The 26,517-nt window shown below is 39.0% G+C and overlaps 1 protein-coding gene across 3 annotated transcripts; it reads right to left on the bottom strand.

Moving 5' to 3' along the window:
- Window positions 1-339: 339 nt before the first annotated feature.
- Window positions 340-26,213, bottom strand: LOC139744471 (nocturnin-like). Of its 3 annotated transcripts, XM_071654904.1 has the most exons (4): window positions 26,124-26,213; window positions 15,294-15,365; window positions 2,699-2,973; window positions 340-1,616 (listed from the first exon to the last, which is right to left on the bottom strand). In XM_071654904.1, exons 2-4 carry the CDS (start codon window positions 15,356-15,358, stop codon window positions 781-783), a joined length of 1,176 nt encoding a protein of 391 aa, XP_071511005.1. In that variant the 5' UTR covers window positions 15,359-15,365; window positions 26,124-26,213; the 3' UTR covers window positions 340-780. The 3 variants fall into 3 exon arrangements, with proteins under 3 accessions (XP_071511005.1, XP_071511006.1, XP_071511007.1); XM_071654905.1 differs by lacking the exons at window positions 15,294-15,365; window positions 26,124-26,213 and adding an exon at window positions 12,020-12,288; XM_071654906.1 differs by lacking the exons at window positions 15,294-15,365; window positions 26,124-26,213 and adding an exon at window positions 5,161-5,222.
- Between the last annotated feature and the right edge of the window lie 304 nt (window positions 26,214-26,517).

The following is a 26,517-nucleotide window of genomic DNA, read 5'->3' as shown; positions in this document are numbered from 1 at the left end:
ACCAATTACAGACTGCCAAATCACTTCAGAGCTAGAGTTATTGTCAATTTGCAATTACATACTGCCCTCTATGCCTCAAACCTGAAGCTTTTTGAAAATGTTCTAGAGTATATCCTGGCTAACATCCCAGCAGAAAACCACATGAAAGCTGATTACCCTGGATCTCAAGCTTTCCTCACTGCTCCAGAATGTAGAGTACTGCACGAGAGTTAACATAATTTCTTGGAGGCTGCGTGCATTGGACCACTCATCACTTAGTCCATCTTTAGAATATCTCAACTATAACTCTGTAGTTACACACCTATTAAAACAACTGCTGCGGCTGAATGCAGTTGTGCACACACACACACAACAAACACACACATACACAAGCACATCAAGATTTTTGTGTGTAGCCATTGGACCTGAATCCAAGCCCCAAACTAGTCACAGCACACCTTTCAGTCTTCATCAGATAAACCATGATATAGAACAATCATATGACTGACACATGGCTGGATGGACGGACAACACCAAGCCAGATTATAAGTGACCCGACTGAGCAAGTAAATGTCCATGACATGATTCTGTAAACGACAGACCACTACAAAATAAAAATAATAATAAAAAACATGATAAAATAAAAGATTGGTGGACAGCTTGGACGCAAGTGTTGTGATTTTCAAACCAGAGTGGAATGATGCAGACGGCTATCTTTGAAGGCAAGACAACACACAGTCGCGTCTTTTTGTGTAGGTGGATATCAGAGTGAATATAACTGCACAATCAACCAAACTTTTCTCATGACTGCTTGAAGACAAAGTCACAAACAAGCGAGAGGTGGTCAGAGGGATAGCTCCACGAGGGCAGCCTCCCGGAGCCGATTTCCTGCTCTCCAGGGAAGCGCAGCAGTGCCACCGGTGCAAGGTGTTCTCGTGTGTACCACAGATAATCAATGGTGTGGCACTCCTCCCTCCGCGAGCGAATCTTCCAGGTCGTGTACGGGGGTTCCGAGTTGCCGTCGTCGCTGAGCTTGGTGTAGGCGCTGGTGAGGTTGAGATCGGAGCCCTCGAATAGGGCGTAGACGTCCTCAGTAGGCTCGGCGTTGAAGTCTCCCCCGATGATAAGGGGGAGCTTCTCCGAGCTCCTCCTCAGGACCTCAATAAGGTGCTGGCCCTGCTTGGAACGCATCACCTCATAGCCACGCTTGGCCTTCAGGTGAGTCGTTGCTATGCAAAATTCAGTGTCCGGGAGTTCGCTGGACATGCACTTCAGCCGGTGTAGGACGGCCACCTGGTTGGACACGTACCTCCGCCCATTGCTCTCTACTTCGAGGTTTGGCAATGCGCTGTGCATCAGCTTGAACTTATTCGTCTTGTAAAAGACCACACATCCATCGGGGCCATTGTTGTACAGGCAGTCCAAGCAGGGCGAGTCCGGCTTGGGATTGAAAGCACCGCAGTAACCCACTTGTTGCAAGACCGGAAGGAAGAAATCCTTGTAGTGATCAACCTCCTGGAGACACACAACGTCGGGGTCATAGGTCAAAATCTCCTCCAAGATGGCGTATTTCCTGTTCTCCCACAGCAGGGATTCCTTTGGGCATTTGATGAAGTTGTCTTTGCCTTGGCTTAGCGCTTGAGAAAAAGAAGGATTTAGAAGCAGGAGTTACTGGAGATTCATGTGATGTAAACTTTCTTTTAGGCCATATTCATAGCCTGAGGAAAACACAACAATTCTAGGATGAAACTCAGGAAGTGACAAGCAACAGTATACCCTTAGACACAATCTCATATTTTTTGTGAAAACTTCCAGATTTTTCATACAAACTTTGAAATACTGCTCAATAACTGCATGATCTGATCACTGCTCTTTGACCTAAAGTTATCATATAACTACGGTGTCTCATCTTTGAAAGATTATCAACTTCAAGCATGCTATCTCATTGCAAGATTATGCTTAATCTCCCTAAGGTGCACTGTAAATGCTGGGATGAGTAAAGCTTACATACAATATATGCTTCCAGCATCGCAACATAGTGGAGACATGCCGGAATGAGTGCTCATGATTTATAAGAGGGCATAGCCATCCGAAGACTCATCTTCCTATTAAACATTTCTTACAATGACAAATATCTGCATGAATGCCACTTTATTACTGGGAGGTATCAGGGAGGCAGATGGATGACTTGTTTGTATCATAAAGGCATTATGGGGATCAAAAGCTTTAGGCTGTACCAAAGGTATTACGTTTGATGGATTTGTGCGATATTCAATCAGACAAAACTGTTGCAGCATGGCATTTCTGTGCCAACTTGAGTGTACCACCCCCACCCCCACCACTTGATCCACAAAGGGGACAACAATGAAGGAAACAGACAAACAGTTAAAAATGGCAAAGTTTTCCCTTCATATACCAATCATGTCAAAGGAAGTATCACACTAGGGACAGTAGTTACACGCTAATTACGTCTAAAATGCTCCATACATGACGATGGCTTTTTTTATTCCACATGGTCTCCACAAATTGTTCCTTTGAAATGACAGTGTACAGCTGCATTAATATTGTAATACATGAAAGATATTTACATCTACCTTAATATCGACAAATATGAGCAATGTGGGAATATTTCTTGCCAAACAGCAGTCTCTTTCACTTCTTCTCATCACACTGTGTCTGAATGCTAAAAAGTGCAGTGTGCATCCACAGGAAAACTCACCATCTGCCAACACATTCCACACCATGACCCTGACTCTTGAGTCCCTGGACGGCATCACCGCATCCTCCCCACCGGCCCCGTTGCCACGGCTACCACTGTCCATCTCATCCCCGCAGCTATCTGGTGTTGCCGGTGGCAACCATTTAAACTGTCGCCTTAGGAGGGGCACTTTCCTCACGGGGGCCTCCTGGCACTGATGAAGGAGCTGCTCACGGGTGGATGCCTCCAGGCGAGTGCCGGAGAGCTGGATGCAAGACATTTGGTCGCTCACTAGCCTGTAATTTGGCGGATGGGGGGGGGGGGGGAGGGGGGGGGGGGGAAAGAGGGGGAGGGGGCATTAGAAACAAATAGAACAAGATAGGTCAATTGCAGCACTGGACAGACATTTACATAGAAGTTTAATACCCTATATTTCTAGTCACTCGGAGAATTACCCAGAAGATTCACCGGGGTATCAAACGTGGGATACTCCGGAAGAATTTCTTTCAAACTAGTGAATGAGCTTCACAATGAATTTCTCTCATCTGCTCTTCTACAGTGGAAATAATGTAGTGACACACGGTATACCACATGTGTGACACAGCCTGCAAGATGTTGTTGGCATACTGGGCTTTGCATTTCATCTGGGAATTTTAACCGCACCTTGATACCATTCTTGATTCACACTACAGCTTCATCTGGGAGTTCCAAGAGACAGTTTGTGGGGAAAATTGTAGAAAGTCACCTGCAATTTTACTTGGGATTTCACTCATGAGACCTTTCCTACTATAAGATCACCCAGGTTCATTTGTGTGCACCCGAGTGATATTTGCTAAATGTGAAAGAGGCATACTAAGATCAATTGCAGTTTTAAGAAGTCAAACTTTGCAGTTCTGAAGCATTCTTTTTACATTCATCCAACACAGCTTGCTCTTTCATTTCTGGACCCTTATCAAAACTACAATCTACTTGTAACAAGGAACAACAATATCAACTACAACATACTGTACATGTAGGTCACAGTTCCTCCCTGCACTTTAAGCCATGAAATATTCAGTTCCAGAACAGGTGCAATTTTGCTCCCTAAATAACAATTTACCCTTAGTGCTCTTAGTTCAATAACAACCTGTCGCTAAAGATTTATGAGCCCAGCATTTATACACTGTGTACATCTCTCTGTGCTGCCATAAAGGGAATGAAACCCAATATAAATACAATGTTCATGCATTTAGTGAATGCAGCAATAGTAGTAGAACACATCAGCGAAGTTTGACGAAAATCAGATACTCCGTTGAAAAGTTATGAATTTTTAAAGTTCTGGTGAAGTCATGGCTGAATGGGAAGACTACTTAGAAATGTTTGTGACATCACGTATGGACAACCGCAATATAAATATAAAAAGAATTCCACAATTTTTTTCTAGACAAAGTATACACTTCCTTGACTTATTACTAACATACATCAGGGCTGCACACTAACCGATTTTTTTTCTACTGGTCTGACCTGTCTGTCGGACCAGTAGGTACCCGGTACCCAGTTTTTCAATTTTTTACTGGTCCATTACTGAAAAAGTTACTGGTTCGACAGTGATTTTTACTGGTCAGGGACCATCGGACCAGTGCCAGTGTGCAGCATTGCATACATATGTTAAGAGCTGGTACCTTGATATTAAATATTCTCCTGCTTTCTGAAAGAGGTAAATCAAATGCTCTTTCATTATGATAGAAGTGAAAATATGTTGCATTTTCTTTATATTTTCCTTACATCGTTGTCCATACACAACCTCGCAAAATGTTATAGTCTTCTCATCCTGCTATGGCAGCACAAAGACTTTAAAAATTAATAACCTTCAAACAGATTGAGCAATTTTCCTCACACTCTGCTGATGTGTTCTACTGATATTGCTGCACTCCCTCAATTCTAATTGGTTGTAATTTTTGAATAATCATCACTTTTACAGATTCTTGTCATTTCATATTGTTTCAATAATTACTTTTCCCCATAGGCATAGGCCTACATGTTTTGCAGAAAATGGCGCAATGCCGTCCTCTCCCATATACGATGGTTTGGATGATCGCAAGCACAGTGCGCACGGTCAACCAGACTTTGCATGTAACGTTTGTATGTACATATGTATATGGGTCTGTGTCCGCAAGTACTGTGCACGCAGTCCACAAAAATGTCACATATGGTAAAAGACAACAGTCTTTCTCAAACCGAAACAACATACATATAGCTCTCTTGCAATTTCTCGCATAATTCCTTCAAATACAATTCGATTAAAACATCACACATTAGAGTAAGAATTGAAGTCTGACATATTACAAAAATAAGAGGAAATGCGAACCATAATAGTGTAGCATTGATGATTGAAAAATGGGTTCAATTCAAATGCTATTATCATCTCGAAATATCATTCTAGTACAAAAATTGCATATAAGGCAGTTCAGAAGGCTGCCGACATATCGATGTGCATCACTTACAGATTATTTCTGCACAATCCACAATCCCAAATTAGTCTGTTCCGACTGAACACTGCAATGGCATCGATTGCTGAAATGTCTGGAAAGCCCTATATATATCCTACTACGGTAAATTATAATGGTATGGGCAAACACACACACACACACATTATACACACATACTGTGTATACTGTGTACACATGGCAGATAATATGACACTTTCAGAATACAATACATCCAGATGCACATACTTTAATATCAGCCTTCCCTATCATTTTTCTCATCCCTGAGTGCATACATGTTATTACTCATACAGTGACGATGGTAGAAACTAAAATTTCTCACAATGTACACTGTATCAAGTATCATTACATAAACATTGCAGGTAACAAAGGAATACAGGTACAGGAAGAAACCAGGACAAAGAGCCTAGTGGATCTTGAATGACAGGCATGCACATTTATCTACAGGAACACAATCTACATCGCAAGTCAAGTACAAGAGCCATCCTACAAATTTGTATGGATGATCTTGATTGATCTCAGTATATTCAGAAGCCCTGTGGCCCATGTGCAGGGGAGACAAGCTGCATCTTGATAATGAATAATGAGGCTTCAGTTCATGCTACAGGTACAACTTCTACGTGTAGCTACAATTGTATTTGTGCTGATACCACTTGGCATACAACTGTATCTTTGTGCAACAGTTTTATAAGGACTTGTACTGTAAATATTCACAGGCGAAATGTCAAAATGCTACAAATGTCAAAATGTAATCTGAATGGGAAGGTCATTGATACAGATTTATGTAGACACTCAATTCAATGCCTTATTCCTACATGTAGCTCCAATACTGATGACTAAGGAAGAATGACCAATTTTAAAGGGTGTGTACAGTTCTGGTCGAGGTGAGGATTTAGCTTAATTAACGTTTTGCGAGATATTCAGAAACCACTCTATGAGATGTCAAAGAGTATGCAATTCTAAGGGGTATCAAAAGTTTATTTGACGACAATCGGTTTTGAAATGGCTGAGATATCCAAAAACATGGTGAAACAAAGAGATCCTAATAAAAGGCGTGGCCTGTAGTCTTTTACTATTATCACTTTTTTGGATATCTCAGCCATTTGAAAACCAATTTTCATCAAATAAGACTTTGAATCCTTCTTGAAATTACACGCTCTTTCATATTTCATAAGAGGTTTCTCATTATCTCCCTTAGAAATGTCCAAAACATGAATCCCCACCTAAACCAGTACTGTACAGTCCCTTTAAGCTTCCAAGGCAGAAGTTTAAGTATCAATCTTAGAATTTTGAAGCATTGCAGGCGAGAGCACTGTGATTTGCAGTCAGTATGTACATGTATGTTCAGTACTGTATATGATTACCATACCAACAGATTTGAAAGGACCCAAAAATTCTGTATGAGATTCACAGATCAGGGCCTCATTTTTGTATACAATTTCTTGCACTTTTTTTCATATTTTGTAAACACACATTTTTTTAGTAGACAAAAATAATCAACATTTCATATTCTCAGACACAACTAAGTGAAATTATCATCAAAATGAATTTGGCCTTTCCCTTTTGAATCAGCTGAATATCATAAAATCATAGCAGAAGTTAAATACTGGCTAGTGAGTACATGTTAGCCATGCATGTCATGATGCTTTGTCATGTAGGATATGACACAAGCTGCTTTGGCAGTCATACAATGTACACAATTACAAGCATACCCCCAAACCCAAATTACTCATCGAGTGCAAAACCAACAGGATGACAGTACATAATGAGTACAGAAATGTCTAATTATTATATTGCTGTCATCATATTCAATGACATGTGCAGAGGATGACTGCTAATACCAGGGGGAATTAGAAAAGAAAATGTAACCAATTCCATTTTTGGTAATCTCCCAACATATTCATGAGTTTCCAAATACAGCAGTATGTTTAATACAGGCTACTCCCATTACAACAAAGTCCTTGGGACCAAGCAATCTTCTTCCATTTTTATCGAAATTTCGTTACAGCCAAATAATAATATAACAGACATGCAGATGACAATTTGGAGACCTGAATATTTACTTCGCTGTATTGAGATTTTCATTATAACTATGTTCGCTATACCCCGACTGCACTTTATGTAACTAACCTAGGCTCATCTAAAAAATGTAAATGTGTAGCTGTCATGGCTGTGGTGCATTGTTATGCAGTACAAATCAAACTGAATGTTCCTTCATTCAGAGCATATTGTACACGATGTACAATTGTATGTGAAGTTTCCATGACTTGTTTGAAAGGTTGTTTATTACCTATAGCTACATTTTGCGCAAAGTTTAATGAATTTCCTTTCTTCAGTCAGAATATCAGAATATGAATGAATATCCGATAAACAAAAATAATATGTCCTATTTTAGCTATGTAAAATAAAACTCATGCATCACTGAAATGCTGAGCTCTTTCCATTATTAGTACAAACTACATTTATACTGTATATCAATCCTGTTTAAACAAGTCTTGAATAAACGGTGGTGACTCTGTTGTACTACACTAGGTGTTACAAAAAACATTTCCCACTTTTGATCCTTAATAGTTCAAAAACTATAGTACATCAGATAACACTGTCATTGATATGAGTAATAGCTGAATAGTGTACAATTTAGTGGGAGGTGATTTGAATATGAGAGCATGAATCAGTTTTATCATATCCATGATTAATTTTAAAGTTAAGTTCCAGATTTTGGTCAAATTTGAACCCACTAATATACAAAATTGAACCTTACACAAAAACCAATGATGTGTATGTGAGTGTGTGCTTACAATGACCCTGAACAATAGACATGAATACCACGAATACCACCTTTTCAGAGTTCTACTGACTAGGCTTCTGGACTCTTGCTCCAAAGCACATGAATGCTTTATTAATAATTCATGATGGATTGCCCTGGGCGCTGCCAGTCTAAATTCATGGTAAAGGGTAAAATGCATGCACATGAAAAAAATAAGCATATTTTCTTATGTACACGAAAAAATAAGCATATTTTCTTATGTACACTGTATGTTTTCATGTGCTTGCATACCCTTCATTTCAGGATGAATAAAGACTAGCTGTGATTGTGGAATTTTAATGAATATGTAATAGAGCATTCCAATCCTGGCCATTGTTCAGGACCATTGTAAGGGTGTTAACCACACACTCCTTTACACACCACTTGACCCCTGTGTAAAATTAAAATTTTGTAAAGGGTTGAAAACAGAGCAAAATCTGAAACCTACTTTAAAAATAAATCTTGAATCTAATGAAACTGATTTAGGCTATCATCTTTAAATTACCTCCAACAAAATTGTACACTTTTCAGCAGGAAGAGGGCAGCTGTATGCATAATAAGACCAAAATTAATTCTACAACAAACTACATGGTGTCCTACATTCGATGAGTTTAACCTGGGTGGTTCTAATTCATGTCTAGATCAGATAAAATTTGGTAACAGTTGAGAGTGTAATATATAAGAGGCTTCCACATTTGTACAGACTGTAGGTATATTTAAAAAGCACTGGTTAAAACTACATACCTCACGATAGTCCCAAACATCCTGAAGAAAAAGGTAGAGGCCATAATGTAAACTTTTTGATCCAAACAGAGCATCGACATGAAAATTAAAATGTATCTCACACCAACGAGTTAATGGTTAAAAAACTCCAGCCATTCACAAACGCATCATTTGCAGTATAGCAGGCTTGATCCACACAAGGCTTTTGGGAAGTCTAGCAGTGATGCAAACAGCTGATTCATACAAGATCAGTCCTATTTGAACACCATCAATACCAGCACCTGTCTCTATTCAGGAAGAAACTAGGGTTGGGATGCTGGTAACATTGCTACCTACCAGCAACCACAAAACCAAAATAAAAAACAAAAACAATAGTAACAAGTAACTATTGTAGACATTTCAACCTTTTCAGAAGAGATAAATTCTATTTCCCCCGTAGGTGATGTGTCATACCAGATCAAAACAATTAAGTTGCAGTACATCATGTTTTGATATAAATTTTTGGCACAGCTTGCATGTCAGTCACAAAGCCCATTACCTGCTGCTGTGCAATTTGCACCTAAACGTTGTAGCAATCTAGAGAGATCTTGCCAGAGTCAGTTGGAGTGATCCCCTCTGATCTGTGGAAAGTCTCGTAGTAGGCACCAAACGGTCACACCCATCATTGGAACTTGCAGCTACACGTACAGGGGTGGTGGTGGCAGCATTTGCTGGGTTTAAGACATATTCAAAAACTTGCCGACCTCCAGCTTCAGTTAGGGGAAACTCATGAGCAGAATCACACAGTGAGCATGCCAAATTGGGCTGACTTGTGTCAAACCGGGGATATTCACACAGATCTGAGGTTGCTATCAATTTGTGCTATTGAAATTCACAGGGTACAAAAATTGCACAGTGGGCATTCAGCTTGAAGGATGCCGAAATCATTGAGAAAAATTGTTTCATTGACACACAGGTGGTTATATAGGGCTCACACCTGTAAATAAAATGGAATGTCCCAGACCTCTTCACAAATTCGTACCACAGATACCAAAATAAATGAAGAAAAAATTAATTAAAAATCAATGATGTAGTTTGGCAAAAAACTGAATAGCTGTAGATATTGAGTATGAATTCCTCTACAAACTGCATTTTGGTTGGAAGATGAAAGCTTTTCTGATGGAATTTGAGGGGACTATATTTCATTGGGTACGTGTACGGAAAATAGGTGATTTTTTGAGTGACAAGAACTCATAGTCTGGCTTTGCGGACCCCTGGACAGAATTAGAGCAGAACAACCCACCCTGGAAATCTGATGGATGAAAGGTAATATCTCACTTATTCAGGTTAGTGAAGATGAAACACCTCATTTCTCCCAGCTATTTTACAGAATTTTTTGAAATTTGAATTTTAACACACGTCTCTATGGGGCATTATTTACCCATGTGAGCCCTATAGAGTTTGTACATTAATTTTGCATCAGATGGGCTATCACTGCAATATGTATTGTGTACATACATGTATGAGTTCATAAGTGCATGTATCAGGAATGTAACGGGGGGGGGGGGGGGGGGGCTTGCAGTCCAGTCGATAGGCCTAGTATGTTTTCAACCTTTGAGAGTGTCCAAGTTTCAAGTTCTGCCTAATAAAGTGACTTGCGTATTGTACATACTGTAAAACAAGGAATTTTCGCGTGCACTTTAATTTCGCGAATTTCGCGAGCGCCAGGATTCGCGAAATTAAAATGCACGCGAAAGTCCATGTTTACATTATATGCATTCAGACGCCAGTGGCACTTCGCGAAAATTTCATGCCACGAAAAAGGCTGTCGGCTCCAATTCGCGAAAAATTCACGCCGCGAATATATCATGTTTTACAGTAGTATCCTTGAGCAAGGCATACAATTACAGGGCTTACACATGTGTACCATCATCCATACAAATATTCCCGTTTTCTACGTGTACAGGTTTACCCATGTATCCGATATTCGTGTACAGTATATTTGGGTATTATTCTTTTTGCAATAGCCCGCACAGATATTGTCTACAGTGACAAAAATGCCTTGCATACCTGCTGTATGCAATACACTTACAATGTAGCAAGTTGAAATTTTTGCAAATCAGGACTTCCTGACAATTTCACATGTGGTTAAATTCGCAATTGCAGAGTACAGTCATGAATGGAGAAATGTATGCGAGTACATCACATTTATGTCAGGATCACAGTTCATATTTTTGCATGTTGTTACTGTATCAACACAAATAGCACCTAACCTGCAAAATTCACAAAAATAAAAACCCATGAAATATACCAGTATGGTGTGCACTGTATTGTCTAAGAGGTGGAAAATTGCCAACTTTTCTCTTGACAAGGGAAAGTGCATTACTTCTTATTCTGTCAATGTGGTTCTCAATCACAACCACTCGTGTTATTGTCTTTACAGACTTGCGAAATATATGCCGTATCCACTGTACAGTATACACTTATATAGATACAGTAGGCACTGGATAGGAAGTTCCATTTTATCACAGAAGGAATTGGCATAAATACACTAATTAAGCAGTAAGAAGAAATATAGCTGAGCTGGAATATGCCCCAGGGATTACAGACAACAATCTGTGCTTATTCCCAGACTGGAAAAAAAAAGAAGATAAACCTCTCCCCCCTTGTGATGCTCTAAAACATATTCTAAATGTGTTTAGAATTACAGACTGCTATAAAAGCACTGAAATGAATCTTTCTTGCAGACTACAAACACTAAGTTGGCCCTAAAATTTGGCTTTAATTCTACAGTATGTACAATATTTGCAAACACAAAGGCTTAACTATTATTAGAAATAGAGAGAATAATAATCAATCTTGATCCCTAAATATACACTTCAAGAGATGACTACATCTGCTCTCACAATATTCCATCCCATGTACACAAATATCAATGTATGCAGCTCTTGAAAATTACATTGTTCCTGGGGTGTCAGAGTGTGCTTATGTTAAATTTATTCTTTGTATTACAAATTCTGCTGGTATTCTACACTAGGGTTTGCAGTTACTGCATATCAAGAAAAGAAAACGTCCATGATGTAAACTTAATCTGTACTTACAGTGTAAATGATGCAAATCATGAAACTGCATGATAGACATTCACCTACAGACATAACACAGATTCATGCATTTTAATTTCTCACTTGCTTGGTAACTAAGAATGATTGTGATTATTTATTAAAAGATTGAACAATTTTATGATTGAACTATATAATTCTTGACAATATATGATGTGATAACTTCTTAAAAAATGACAATGACACAGACATCATGGTTATACAATATATCCCTGACAGACATTCTTACCTTAATACAGCATTCAATAAAATCGTATCTAGCAGAAAACCCCAGGTTCAGGCAAAGTACAACTTCATTCACAGACAAGGAATATGCTCAGGCATAATATGTGCCAGCCGTCTCCTGGAGTGGCCTGAGATCTTTTATCCAGAGCGGGCAAGAACAAGTGTATTTATACCAGCTAGGAGCACATCACTTATAACGCCTAGATAAAAGGTGCTCCTTAGTCTCAACTCCCCAGAACCCTTTCATCCAGCTGAGCTCTTCTTGCCTCTTCCATCAAAGGCTTTCCTCATCACAACTTCCCATAATTAACACCTGAGTGACGCATGAATGGTATCAAACTTGTGTGCAGTCAAACGTGGATATTATTGGAGTATCAAAACAAAGAAGAAAAACCTTAATAGTTTGTTAAACTAGATCAACATGGAAAAGAATTGGCTATTTCCTCTGCCCAAGAGCCATCCATTGTTTATTCCCATCACACAGGAAGTACCTTCTCACCATACACGTATGATGCACGTGTACCTTCTTCCTGAGCTGCATGAGGTAACAATACACCTTTAACAAAGCTCTGAAGATAACATTCAGAGCTCTGAGATCACCACAAATTCTGTTATCTACAGCAGTAATTCATCACATCTTCCAAGTCTGTATAGATGGTATAGTGGCACTCAACATCTATAGATGTCATCCATAATGCAGTCTGCACTCGTAGACTACACGTACATGTACTTGCACTTTGATGTGCAGTGGCCAGGGACAGATTTAGCAAAGCTAATGATGTGCTGTAATGAGGACAGCTACACCACAACTTTCCTCCTCAATATTTGCATGATTTATTGTGTTCACTGAATGGGCCACATGTGGAAGTGGGTGGAGTGTCTGAGCATAGACCTACACTGTATAGTATGTGTACAAAATGTAGGTCCACGGTCTGAGTGAACGAAAACAATGTACATTTTGTACGTTCATAGTTGTGTGGGTGTGGGTATGTGTGCATATATGTATGTGACAACAGTTTCTCAGGAAGTGTGTCAATCATGCATCCAGCAATTAGTGGAAGACTACTGGTATATGTACAGTCGATGTACTAGTGTATGATGGCATGAGGGTGTAGATGGGAAGGGCATACAGCAAATCAAGAACTACACTGTATCTTCCAAGTCTAATAAACATGCATTATAGCAATTTACACCCACAATTGCTCCTCCAACAAATAAAAAGACCTCAGAAATTTCTCATGTCCAAGTAAACTACTACATGAACTGAGAGTAGAAGTGATACAAATCCAGGAAGTTGGCTACATGTATTCATGATTCCAACCATATAGAGCCTTCACATCCCCCCTCATAACAGAAAAGAACAGAAATACAGACATGGATACAGATACACAAATACAAACAAACACACACACTCACACACACACACAAGTATTTAAAAAAGATCACTAAAGGCATCAGTGGAAAATGTCATCCGTTGATCTTCTTTTTTTCTCGTCTTTTCTTTTCATTCTTTCTTTCTTTTGTCTTTTCTTTTTTTTGTGAAGATAACACAAGACTGATCAGGCTGTAAAAACAAACAGCCAGGTAGAGTTTCTGGGCAAAGCAGCAGGAACTGACACCTACACTGGTATGACGTTGCTGTACATCGAGGGAGTTTTCACAAAGCTTGACATGAAACACACACACAGGACAGACCACAGCAAATTTTACACTACTTCACTCCTCAATCTTGACATACCGTGTAAGCTGTTATTTTCCCCATGGGTTGAATTTTCGCGAATTTCACGAATCACAGTTAGATCGTGAATTTACACGCAAAAAAGTCGCCACACACTTTAACAATAGCACATTTACGATAGCGTCAGTGTCACTTTGCAAAAATGTTTGTGATCACATCATTCGCGAAAATATCTTTATGTGAAAATGACAGCTTACAGTACATAATTAATATGTGCTTTACCATGATAGCTTACTTTGTGTGTTTACATATTTGCCCGATGAATACCCCTACACACATGTACATGTATTCTCTGAAGTAAAAGTTTGCATGTTTTATTGCAACCGAGACGAAATCACTCTTCATTGGTGTACATACTTGTAACACAATTACTACTCATTGTTTTAATTATGGCCGAGAGAAAAACTACGGGTACCCATACAACTGTACTTGGGCTATACTGTATTCCCATGATTTTTACCATGCCTACAGTGTACTACTGACACTGAATAATCAGTGTATATTTATGATGATAAAGAGCAATTCATCAGTCATTTGCAATAAAAAACAACAACTTGGTGCAAGAATCATCAATGCTGAACATTATAAGTGTCATCCTAAACACTGTTGCTATCAATGCCATAATGTAAATATGTGCTGATACCCAGGGAGAGTATTAAAGCAGGAGAGACTGTACAATGCATAATCGCAGTGAAAGAAAGCCGACAGAAGTGTGAAAATCTGGCAAATCAGAAAATATAAAGATGAAATGACCATTCCAGTAAGGATTGCTACATGTACCTCATCTGCCATTCTGCCTAATGGGTTCCATTAGTGCAATACACATCAAATGACCATATCATTGCTAGCATGTCACTCATCACAACTTGGACCAGGCACAAAGTCAAACTATTTTGATTAAAAAACAAACAAACAAACAAGCAAACAAACAAACAAAAGAAAACAAAATAAAAATAAAAACAAAAAACAAAAAACAAAATCCAAAAGTCAAATCATGTTTCCAACTCATCAGATTGTGATATAATCACAAACAAGTAAAAAATTGATAGTTCTCTAAACAAGGCAAATTCCATAAGAAATCAGATGGCTCCGCTGGTTTGCATACAGATCAAATCCCACCCAAGCAAGTTTGTGTGTTGTGGTCATATGGACACACACAGCTTCTTTGTGGTCTGGATAGGAAGCCTTTGAATAGCCAATGACTGCATGTATTGTACCTGACACTCAAGTTCTGTCAAATATTCTTAAACCTCACAGATTTAGTGCTCTAAAATTTTCACTGACTGATTGATCTGACTTCAGCTCTTCTATCTAAACAATTTTTCTATTCTTCCACTGTAAAATTTACCCTCTACCTACCGTACTTTGTTTCTCTAAGCCATGAATATTGAATGCACCAAAGTACGCTGTGAGTGTTGTGTATTCCCTGCATGGACATGCAATTCTGGAGATAATCTGACATACGTTGTACTCAAATCCTGCTGACATGTAAACACTGACTATTACATGAACAGAGTCAAGATTTTTTTTTTCAACTTACCACCCGACAGCACGAATGAGTGGAAAAATCAGTCCTCGTATGATGGCTTTGATGATGTATTCCATAGACAATCTGAATAGTATCAAAATACGAAATAAGATAAAGAAAAAAAAAAGTTAATATCATATTTTCTTATGTATCATTTCTGTTCAAACAATTTTATCAATGAAGAATATAATTAATAAAATCATTCCGTATATAAAATACTGTAGTGCCCCAAGCAGTGATAACAATACAGCAACTTGTAATCTGCCCCCCACCCCCCGATGTCCTGAAACCTACGGTTTGGAGATTTCCATGTGTGCCAATGCAAATGGTTAAATTACAGTTGTACATAAATTGCATTAAATGGGTGAAAGTGTAAGCTGACCTGCACTTCCTTGCAGCACTTGGGTAAATAAAAAAACAAAATTACACACCTACAAAGGAGACATAAGTTTAAAGAGAATCGCAGAAGATAGGATGTGAAAGTGCAAAGGGAAGTTGCAATTGATAACTTTACAATGTGTGCATGGATAAAGTGCATCTAGTCATTCCATGTTTACCATTTATCACACTTCACGAGAATGGAAGAAGCTGGATTAACACCACACATACAAATTGTAAAATTTTTAGTTTAGGATGCTTTATGTACAGATTCGATGAGGTAATGATGCCATGGCCTCAAACAAAAAGTGTAAGTTTCCAATTCAAGTGACAATGATTAAAATACAATGTACAGTATGTGTAAACATTTCCCTATATATTCTTTTTCATTGAAATTAAAAAAAAAAAAGATTATCCGCCGCATTAGATAATGGTAGAGTTTTTATAAATTGGTAGCAATGACTTGTAAGGGAAAGAAAGCGGATTGTAACTGGTGATTTATCAATTGATTGAAGGCATACAAATTGTATGTTCTTTATAATCTCAGGCCTCGAATTAACCGACGGCCACCGACGGCCATGGCCGTCGGTGCCCCTCTCGTTGGCCGCAATGCCTTCTTTTCCTTGATCAAAGTTACGGCCAAAAAAAATGTGCCCTTTTTCTTGTGGCCGTGGTGCCCTTTTAGAAAGAAAGTTATAATTTATGACTTATAATATGCCCTTTCTCAAAGTCTACACTTTAATAAGCTTGAACAACTTTCCTGATCTCAAATATCATACCTTCAGTTCACTCGCGTCCCAATATATCCGATTCAAACTCAAAGTATCTTTCCGAATACGAGACTACGTGTAGAAGTCTACGTACATGTACGCCTGACCGGCTTTTACTGTCCCGACTGCCTCGCCTCCGCAGCAGCGCAGTGGCCATAGAGTTACTAGCTAGGCAGCGGCGGGCCGGAGCAAGTGGTAGCAAGCCATGCTAAAAAATGAGCTGTTGGACGGCTGCGAGCATTGCCATCTCTCTCGCTCTGCATTCATGCCCGCATGCTCAAAGCAAAATGGCGCCGGAAGTGCTCCAAAGCGAGTGCGCCGTACGCGTTGAGAACGTAGTGTATTACAGAACCTACATCGTATTGCGTATGGCCTACTGCCTAACGTCGTCTGCTGCGGAGAGATCTTATGCGTGCGTGCGCTGTTTGAGTGTAGCAGCACGGTCGATAGCATCACAGCTCTATGGGGCATTCACATCACGTATAAACACCCAACATGCCCTTTCCAATGTGGCCTTGGTGCCCCTCTGACTGACCTAAGTGCCCTGGCCTCTTGGAAAAAGTGCCCTTTTCTAAATGGCCTTGCCCCTCCAAAATCCTATTTCGAGGCCTGTAATCTATCATTATAAAAACCAACAGGAAACTATGAGACAATGCAATCACTTTCCATCTACATGTACTAGTAATTTGCTCACTTCATTACGACTGAATTTAACTGTTTCTTAAAAAGTATGTAAAACTTTTTAAAAATGTTCATAAGTTTTCACTTTGTTTGTAATTTTGATAAAACTTCTGATCTCCTGTTTTTGCTTGACTTTACTTTATTTAGAGAGGTCAACAAGTAACAAATAAAGTGTCACTGCATATTATCATAGAATTAGTCAGAGAAGCATAAAACATGGTTAAATTCATAGACACTTCAATAAGAGATCCTAGATTCAACCCTGCCTAAAGCTGATACATGTGCAAATCATACATGTACAGTACGTTAACCCTTTCCATGATGTTCATCTTGCGACCAAGGTGGTACAGTACAATGGTAGTGCTGGGATGCTAATAACATCAAACCCCTCCTCTGGCAGTGAGTGGGTGGGCAATATTTATGCTACAGTCTGCAGCAGCTCGCCTGGATTATTGTACAGCTACAACATGTAGGTCTGGGTGAATATATTCAGCAGGGAGCAGCAGCATCAGCCACCTTCAATAGTGAAAGTTGCATGACATAATATGGTATATTGAGTTAAGATTTCAGTCACCCTGCTTTTTTGGCGGTCAGAAATAGGCCTTCGATGATATGACCATGACTATGTATCATGAAGAATATCCATTTACAATATACCTCTTATTTAACTTAGGGGAACGAAACCCAATAGGTGCGTTGCATGGATGCACCAACAACAACATCCATCAGCAAATTTTGACGAAAATCAAACAATCTCTTGAAAAGTTATGAATTTGTAAAGTTTCGGTGCTGCCATAGTGCTGGATGAGATGACATACAGTACACAGTTCATGAAGAAGACCTCAATATCTTGTAACATCACATACACTGTATGGACAATGTAAAATACGAAGAGAATTCCACAAAATTTAATTTTCCATGAAAAGCGCACATTCAACTTGTTAAGACTGATGTGTGTATGTTACAATGGTAATGGTAATGGTTTATTTAAAGATTCATTTGCAGCCATGGAGATGGCTGAATTGCAGAATTTTGTACAGTATCACATTTCATTTTATAATAACATACATTATCATACAATCATTCTTCGATTAATATGAAACTACACAATTATAAAGGACACCAGGGGCCCGTTGCACAAAAGTTACAATTATGGTAACTTTGCCATCCAATGGTAACTACCATGGCAACAATACTCAACAGCCAATCAAAATCAAGAATTCCATGGAAGTTACTACAGTACTCTCCGCATAATCGGGTAGGCTCGGGCAGAGCGTTTCTTACCCGATTAAGCGGAGTACCCGATTAAAAGAAGAACCCTTTTCATTCACAATTGACACACAGAATATGTATTTACATGCATTGTATACTGCACCAAACACCTACACTATGCTTAAACACCCGTGCTTGCACGGCACATTATAAATACCTTACACTTGCTCAGTCACGAGCAATAGAATTTACACTCTTTTTTATGGACAAATATGTCTTCAGAACACGTTGTCATTTGACTATAGACTCCTCGCTAACACGCAGACGTTTTCCGAAATGAACACGTCTCTTTGCGTGCACAAATCACGTTGAACGTCGGGTTACTTTTCGAGAAGTGACTGGGGAACAGCAAAATTAAATGGAGCTGGCCAGATGGTGCATGGCCTGATTTTCGTTGCAAGCTTCTCGTATTGTGAATGTTGTTGCGGAGCAAGGCAGGAGCGCAAATGTGTTCAACTCCTGTCTGCCTATGCAGTTGTGAGTGCCAGTTACCTTTGTAATGTTCATTTTCGTGTGGCAAGTCGGTGGGGTGTACAAGTGTTTGCATGCTTAATCACTCCCAAAATGATCGGTCTTCTTTGCAAATTAAGCAGAAAATGTGATTAGCCGTGAAAAATTTGACATGCATGCTTTCTTAAAGTGTTATATCTGCGATAAAATGTGGGTAGAAATTAGATTAGAAGAAAAAATTTTACCTGTTTATGCGGAGAGGCAACCCGATTATCAGGTAATTTTAATGTGCATTGGAACTGACTCTGACAATACTACCCAATTAAACGGAGTACCCGTTTAAGCGATACCCGATTACGCGGAGAGTACTGTATTGGATGGCAAAGTTACCATACATTTGTAATTGTAACTTCTATGCAACGGGCCCCTGATGGCCAAAATATAAAAATTAGTCAATGTTGTATATGAAGGGTAATACCGGTATACGCATTTTCCCGCTTTCTGAAAGAGTAAGTTAAGTTCTCTTTCATTATGCTAGAAAAGGGAAAATATGCTGAATTTTCACTGTATTTTCTTTATCATTGCCATATCTGATGTCGCAACATGTTGTGCATACAATTTACAAAGTTGTAGTCTGCACCAAAACATACAAAATTCATAACTTTTGAACATATTCACTGTGTTATCTTCCTTAAACTTTGCTGATGTGTGATACTGATATTTTGCTGCATTCCCTCAATCCACATGATATGTGACCCTGCACCTCAAAACAAACAAAAAGTCGACAGACATGAATTTTTAGTTAAGACCATATTCTGAAAGAGCAGACTTTAAGCTTTAAAATGATGTATGACTCAAATCGAATGGACTCTCCTAACCTATCTAAATATTGGAAAGAAAGCACAAACTCAGGAAAAGTGTGAACTGAGAAAAGAGGCTCTGAAGTACAGTGTCTATTCAAGCGCTTAATCTTTAGCAAACCGTGCTGCCTGTGCGATGAATGGGACAAAAAACAGGAAGTAAACCCCCAGAGTAACAACAATGAATGGATTATGAAATTAAACTGAAATTAGGCATGCCTCATTAACACAATCTGTCCTAAATTAAAGCCAACTTTCAAAGCAGTAGCACTATCCTTTCAAAAGTTATTAGAGTTGAAAGTGAAGAGTGTGGACAATATTTCTCAGAAATGAAAAAGGGATTCTAAAGACACCCCTAATCACACTATTCTACCAAAAATGTTCGAGATAAACTGCTAAAAAAACACACTTTCCTGCCCGTTTTATGATACCAAATTTTAGCATAATGTAAAAGAAGACCCGCTCTTTCAGAAAATATGAAAAAGTCAAGTTCGGCTAGGTTGACCCATTTCACTTATTTTCAGTCCTCACGCAAAATCAGTGTGTGCGACTTTATGTTCGTTTTGAGGTGCACGGTCACATATACTGACATATATTGGGCTTATCAATTTTTTTAAGTCTTACCAAGTTAGTCACACCCTATCTGAAATGTAGCCAAGCATTCTAAGTCACTCCATCCAGGCCATGGAATGTATGACTACAAAGGTCAGCCAATATAGCAGTATCATACTCACCCTTGACTTGCTAGTGTTATGTTTATAGAATTTATACTACATGTACCACATAATGAATATGAGCTTAACTGCAGAATATTGTGGAAGGTACACGTTGTTAACATGGGTAGGGTAGTGACAGGGTGTTCTGCAGTTATTCCTGCAATTATCCCTGAGGGCAAGTACCCCCCAGCTAATACTGGTTAGTGATAAGGTTAAAGATTAGGGTTAATGTTTAGAATTTGGGTTAGGGCTAGGATTAGGTTCAGGATTAGGAATCGAGGATTAGGGTTAGGGTTAGGGTCAGGGGAAGGGTCGGGGGTAATTGCCCAGGGGTTAATTGCCCTAGACCTATTCTTAACTATGAGAGTAATCAAGACTTGAAGTGATTTCTAACTTTGCTGACTACCAGAATATCTAGAACTAGAACTCTAGCAGAATATTCTACTTAACTACTACATTACCTATTGAAAGGCCTACATGACAACTGGGAGATTCATTGTGCAAGAACTTTTTAATGCAATAAAACTGTGTAACGTCAATTACTGTATACATGTAGTCGCCACTTGCGTGTATTTCCTATGCAATCCCGGGTTGGCGAACTAACAATAGGCACTGACTTAGTTCGCCACCCATAGCGCGACACATATTATTAGCGCGTGTGTTATACACACACTTCAATGTAGGATGCATTGTGCATCATCGCGTTTGAAAAACTTTGTTAATCTGCCACCTGAAATCCATTCGAAATAAAGAATATTCTCGCATTAAAAAATAGTTTTGTCATCTGTTACATATGGTAAAATACATTTGGATTACAATTATTTGTGTTTTTATGGAGGAAAAAGGTGAATTAGGAATGTCTTTTGAGAGGGATGAAAATCCATCGCCCCAGCTGATCTCCGATCGCGGCGTGCATTACATGTCGGGCATCTGGTAGATTTTTGCAACTGGAGAAATACACGTCATTCACACAAAAACATAGTATATCCATAATGTCCATTGTTAAGATAATACATGTGCAAAATTTCTCACCATAATCATAAATAATGGTGAAGTTATGAGCAAATAAAAACAGGGTATTTTTCATTGTCACGCTGTTAAAACCTTGGCGAAAAAGTGGGTCGCGAGCATAATGAAAATTCACTGTCAAGCGCACTCCAGTGGGCGGTGCTATTCACTGTGTTTATCACATTCAAAGCGCGCGTGCTTCTAAGGCTAAGCACGCATCCTTGTCAGCTGGCACACACCTACCCAGCTAGCTGTGCGAGGCCCGCTTCGTTATCCCGCAGCACACACTTGTACTTGCACGCACTGGTTTTTTCTGTGATGTCATACAGTATACATGCATCATGCCAGCAATACATACTTGCATACGTATGAGGGCAATTACCCCCAGAGGGCAATTACCCCCCCCCCCCCCCCCCCCCCCCCGGCTAAATACTGATTAATGATAAGGTTAGAGTAAAGATTAGGGTTACGAGTTTGGGTTAGGGTTACGATTAGGTTCAGGATTGGGATTAGGGTTAGGGCCACGGGGAGGGTCCATGGTAATTGCCCAGGGGGTACAAGCAATTGCCCTAATGTTAGACCCATTTGCATGGTACGGTACTGGGCAAGTCCAAGATAAGGTCCCCTCAGAAGGCAAAATTTCATCTTTGCTCAATATTGACATATTTGGTATCATTTTGAAGCTTATGAGTTGAAGTTTTGATTTCCATGGAGGAAAAAATGATATTATGTAAATTTATGCAAATTGCAAGGGCTTCATTTGCATAAATGTAAAACACAGCGTTACGTATGGGACATTTATAAAAATTCATATTTATTCAAAGGAAAGCAAATTCTATTTGATCAATATGTGGACATAAGAAGTTCATCAAATAGTTTAACTTGTTATGACAATTTAGGGATTATGCAAATGATTATGCAAATTAGCTCGTGTCCTATCATGAGATGTCCCATACGTAACAAAATGAGGTCAATTTTTTAGGTTTTTTCTGAAATTGCTAAGGTTATTTGAATGCCCTTTTGGAAAGTTCTAATTTATTGTTTAGAGAGATTAAATACCATAGAAAAAAGAAAAAACAGTAAAAGAAAATTTTTTTATTAGGCATTGAAATAATGTTACGTATGGGACAAATGCGTTACGTATGGGACATCCTCATATATATTGCATGTGAATGCATGTAGCTAGCTGGGAAGGTCTTCCAGTACACAAATGGTCAATCATCCTGAAGAAAGCATCCCAACTTTGTAGCTACTTTTTGAGTTATAGACACTTGAAACAATACATATACTTGACTGAACAATTTTCAGAAAGGGGGAGGGGAAGATGGCAAAATACACAATGAAAAGCAGCATTAAAGGGATGGTACATTGTATAGTTTTTGTAGAAACGGGGATTCAGTTTTCAACATTTTATGAGATGACTGGAAACCAATCATATGAATGACTATTTAAAGAGCATACAATTCTAAGACTAGAGGAATTCAAAGTTAATTTGATGGAGATCCAATGTGAAACGGTTGTGATATAAAAAAAAAATAAAGTAAAATGATTTTTTTTTTTAATTGCAAGTGATACACAAATTGTCCTTATTCAGTTTCCAGTAGTAGCCACAACAAAATTCATGGGTATACATACTGAGGTGTGATTCAAATCAATGACTTGACTGCTAGACAGACATCATACATCTACTCGATTACTGAAATTCCACGCAGCAGGTATTGCTTATAACCTCTTAAAATTAATATTTCTTGTGTCAAGTTGTTTTTTATTGAAACTAAATGGCAAACTGCCCTTCATCAGTGGAAGTAAACACTTAAAAATCAAATTTTTTAGTAGTAACTATCCTGATAAAAATAGGGCATACATACTCAGTTTGGTCATAAAAAATATAGAATATGATTGAGTATGATTATAATGGTAGATATTTGGGGGATATTGTTCCCTTGAAAATCTGGATCAGTATTTGAGTAATTTCAATTAATTCCACCTCAATAATCATGCAAAAATTTGTTTATGGGTATTTTGCAAAATTATTTTCCAAAATACCCATAAACATGGTTCTCCACACACTAAACGAATGGGGGACAATGGGCATGCATACTCAGGTTGGTCATAAAAATATGAAAATATGATTGAATATGACTATGATGGTGAATATTTGGGGAATATTGTTTCCTTGACAATCTGGATCAGTATTTGAGTAGTTTCAACTGATTTTACTTCAATAATTATGCAAAATACCCATAAACATGGTTCTCCACACACTAAATGAATGGGGGACAAAGTGTCCCATACGTAACTGTCCCATACGTAACACGTCATGTCTGTCTTTAATTAGAACCTGTAATTAGAGCTTTTTGCCTAATGACATGAAACTTACCTGTGATAATCTTGAGTGTTGTGACTTTCATCACAGTGAGTTACAAGTTGTAGAATGAAATACTTTCAGAGAGTTTTGAGGTTGAAAAAAATGTTCAAAAAAACAAAATTTTTCTGGTCCCATACGTAACGGCACATATTTTCTCTTCTAGAATATAATTGTCAAGGTCATTTTTCTAAATTTTTTACATGATTATACTTCTCCTAGATATCAATCACCATGATAAAGTTCAATATGATCAAAGGCCATTAACACTCTTTTTCAGGTCATAAAAGTCTCTGAATGTCCCATACGTAACGCGCGTGTTATCTTGGACTTGCCCTACTGCGCTATTGCGTTAACTACCATACTGCACTTACGGTTAGCTGGGAAAATACAACACGAAAAGTGAGCAACTGAGGTCGTATACAGAGAAATTTCTTGGTCCGGAGGAATTTTTACTCATTTTTCACATTCACGGTTCTCTTTCATGAGAAAGGATTCCATGAAGCTAGACGTATAGTGTAGTCTCCGCGGAACATATTCCCGGCCACAGACCGATTTGTACATGGGTTTACGAGACCGATGACCCAGTACGTATAAACATTGGTCTAACAGCGCGGCGGAGTAAAAGCGCGCAGTGGTGCATGTGCATTGTTATAGCTTTTGGCCTACAGATTGCATGGAGACGCGCACATGTACTCACATTACGTACCGGCGGTGCGCTATGCTGTGCGGAGGCTGAACATCGTACCTACATTTGTATGTATGCAAAACCGACTCGACTGTTCTGGAGCTTCGCGTAAGTGCGCGCCGTAACCACGAGTCATGGCGTGTAACTACGTGTTTTAGATTTGTAGGCCCCACCTCGCTTAGTTCGCTGATGCTGTTACTATGCTGACAGGGTATCTTAATCGCTATTTCGCGGGTTCATTCCGTTGAATAAGCGAAAAACCAATGCTATTTTTGGATTCAGCACCATTGAATCCTCCTACACCAGCCTGGCCAGTTTCACAGTCGGACGGAAGACACAGCCGAGTTATAGCGATGTTTAGGCTTAAATCTGAATTTAGGTAGCAATACGTCTTGATATCTGAACTCGGCCTAGGATGAGAAGAATGAGACCACCACAAGCTTTCATATGACACCAAATTTATGGGGATTTGTTACCGGGATGAACCCGCGAAAATGCCTGAAAGGTGATGTTAAGCCAAAATTGTGGGTCCACTTTTCGACCAAACGCGCGCCCTACGTTTGCCCATTGCCCAACATGCACTGAACGCATCTGGTAGACGTAAGTTAATTTGAAAATGCTAGTGCTTTTGCAACCAAAATGTGACTTCCGTGATATCATATGTATCGAGAATGATATGATAGATTTCTCTTATTGTTAAAAAAAAATGTTTTAAAGTAGTTTTATGCTCTGTAAATGCATAGACCTACATTTGTAGGTCAAAGATGACTTGTGAACTCGACTTGTGCGTGAATTTTGAAGGGGATGACAAAGCGCATCGCGCTACCGACGCCCTATGACTACATGCGATGTGAATGTCTGGAGACTTAATAATGGTAATCAACGTGTGGTATACAGTTTTCGGCATAATGGTGATATAGTCCCCACTGCTGAGTGTCCGTACTAAATACAACCCTACCTAACCCTATACCCTAGCCCTAGTCCGCGGGTGCACACGCACTGTGTTGGGGCCTATGGTGGGGACTATATCACGATTATGCCCAGTTCATTACTAAAACGACATTGTAAATTTAATAGTCTACCGTATAATCATACCAAAACTTCATAAACCATATTAACAGTTGAGTAAATTTAAGTCTGAAGAAGTTGCTGCGGTTGGAATGTTGGATTTTGTTTGTTGTGTCACTCTTCATTTTTTCTATGCTATGAAATGAAGCCCACAATGTATATGGAACACTCAACAGGACAACGGTATGTGTGCTTGGCCGTGTAATTTTTCACATGATCTCCTTTATCATGGCAAAGCAAAATTGCAAAATGGACACTTTTAAGCGAAAACCTTTCAATTACCGTTACTACAATGGGCCGGTATCGCTATATATAGTGTAGACCTATAGAAAAGCTATAGATCCCTCTAGACTCTATTTAGATTTTAGATTCTAATGCCTTCCCTTTTTGGAAGCTCTCAGCAGGCAAAGCAAACAGCGAAAACAATGTATGGGACCATTAAAAACCCAGTAGTACATCCATCTAGGGGCCCTCACGGTGCAAGCCAACCAAGGAATCCACCTTGTTTGACTTTGTAGTTTGATATTTGTATAAACATAACATTTGATAAATATCACTCTAAAGCTATCAGGCTATCAGGTTTTACCTGGTGTTATCGTCGATCCGACGTCACAGAACCTTCTTTCTTTGACAAAAGCGTTAGTAGCAGTAAACTCGCTCGCTGCTGATCCTGTACCGATACGTACGTGTGTGTGTAGTATAGTGTGTGTGTGTGTCAATACATGTACCAAAATACTGAGTATGCATATCGCATATACGTAATGAACGCGCGCTACATCACCATGTAGACGTCAGCGTAGGCAATAGAAGGGGGGGGGGGGGGGGGGGGGGGGGGACTAAAAATTTATTGACGTATGTATGTTGTTGACACGTGTTGGTCCAAACCATGAGAAGAATCTACCTCCATGTCCAAACAAAGAGGTGTATCCTTGGTCCAAATTACTGTACATGTCATGTTCGAGATTTTGGTCTGCCTATCA

The sequence above is a fragment of the Diadema antillarum genome, unplaced genomic scaffold, assembly GCF_040938485.1.
Source record: "Diadema antillarum isolate AM-2024a unplaced genomic scaffold, OU_Dant_1.0 seq00001182_RagTag, whole genome shotgun sequence".
Lineage (NCBI taxonomy): Eukaryota > Metazoa > Echinodermata > Echinoidea > Diadematoida > Diadematidae > Diadema > Diadema antillarum.
The sequence above is the reverse complement of the archived record's forward strand: the minus strand, read 5'-3'. Positions and strand labels throughout refer to the sequence as shown.

What these genes read in the sequence shown, in the direction of transcription:
- LOC139744471 (XM_071654904.1), bottom strand. Translation starts at nt 15,358, where the DNA reads ATGGAATACATCATCAAAGCCATCATACGAGGACTGATTTTTCCACTC. An exon ending in CTCATTCGTGCTGTCGGGTG is followed by an intron (nt 2,974 to 15,293) that starts GTAAGTTGAAAA and finishes GCCAAATTACAG; the next exon opens with GCTAGTGAGCGACCAAATGT. An exon ending in GTGGAATGTGTTGGCAGATG is followed by an intron (nt 1,617 to 2,698) that starts GTGAGTTTTCCT and finishes CTTTTTCTCAAG; the next exon opens with CGCTAAGCCAAGGCAAAGAC.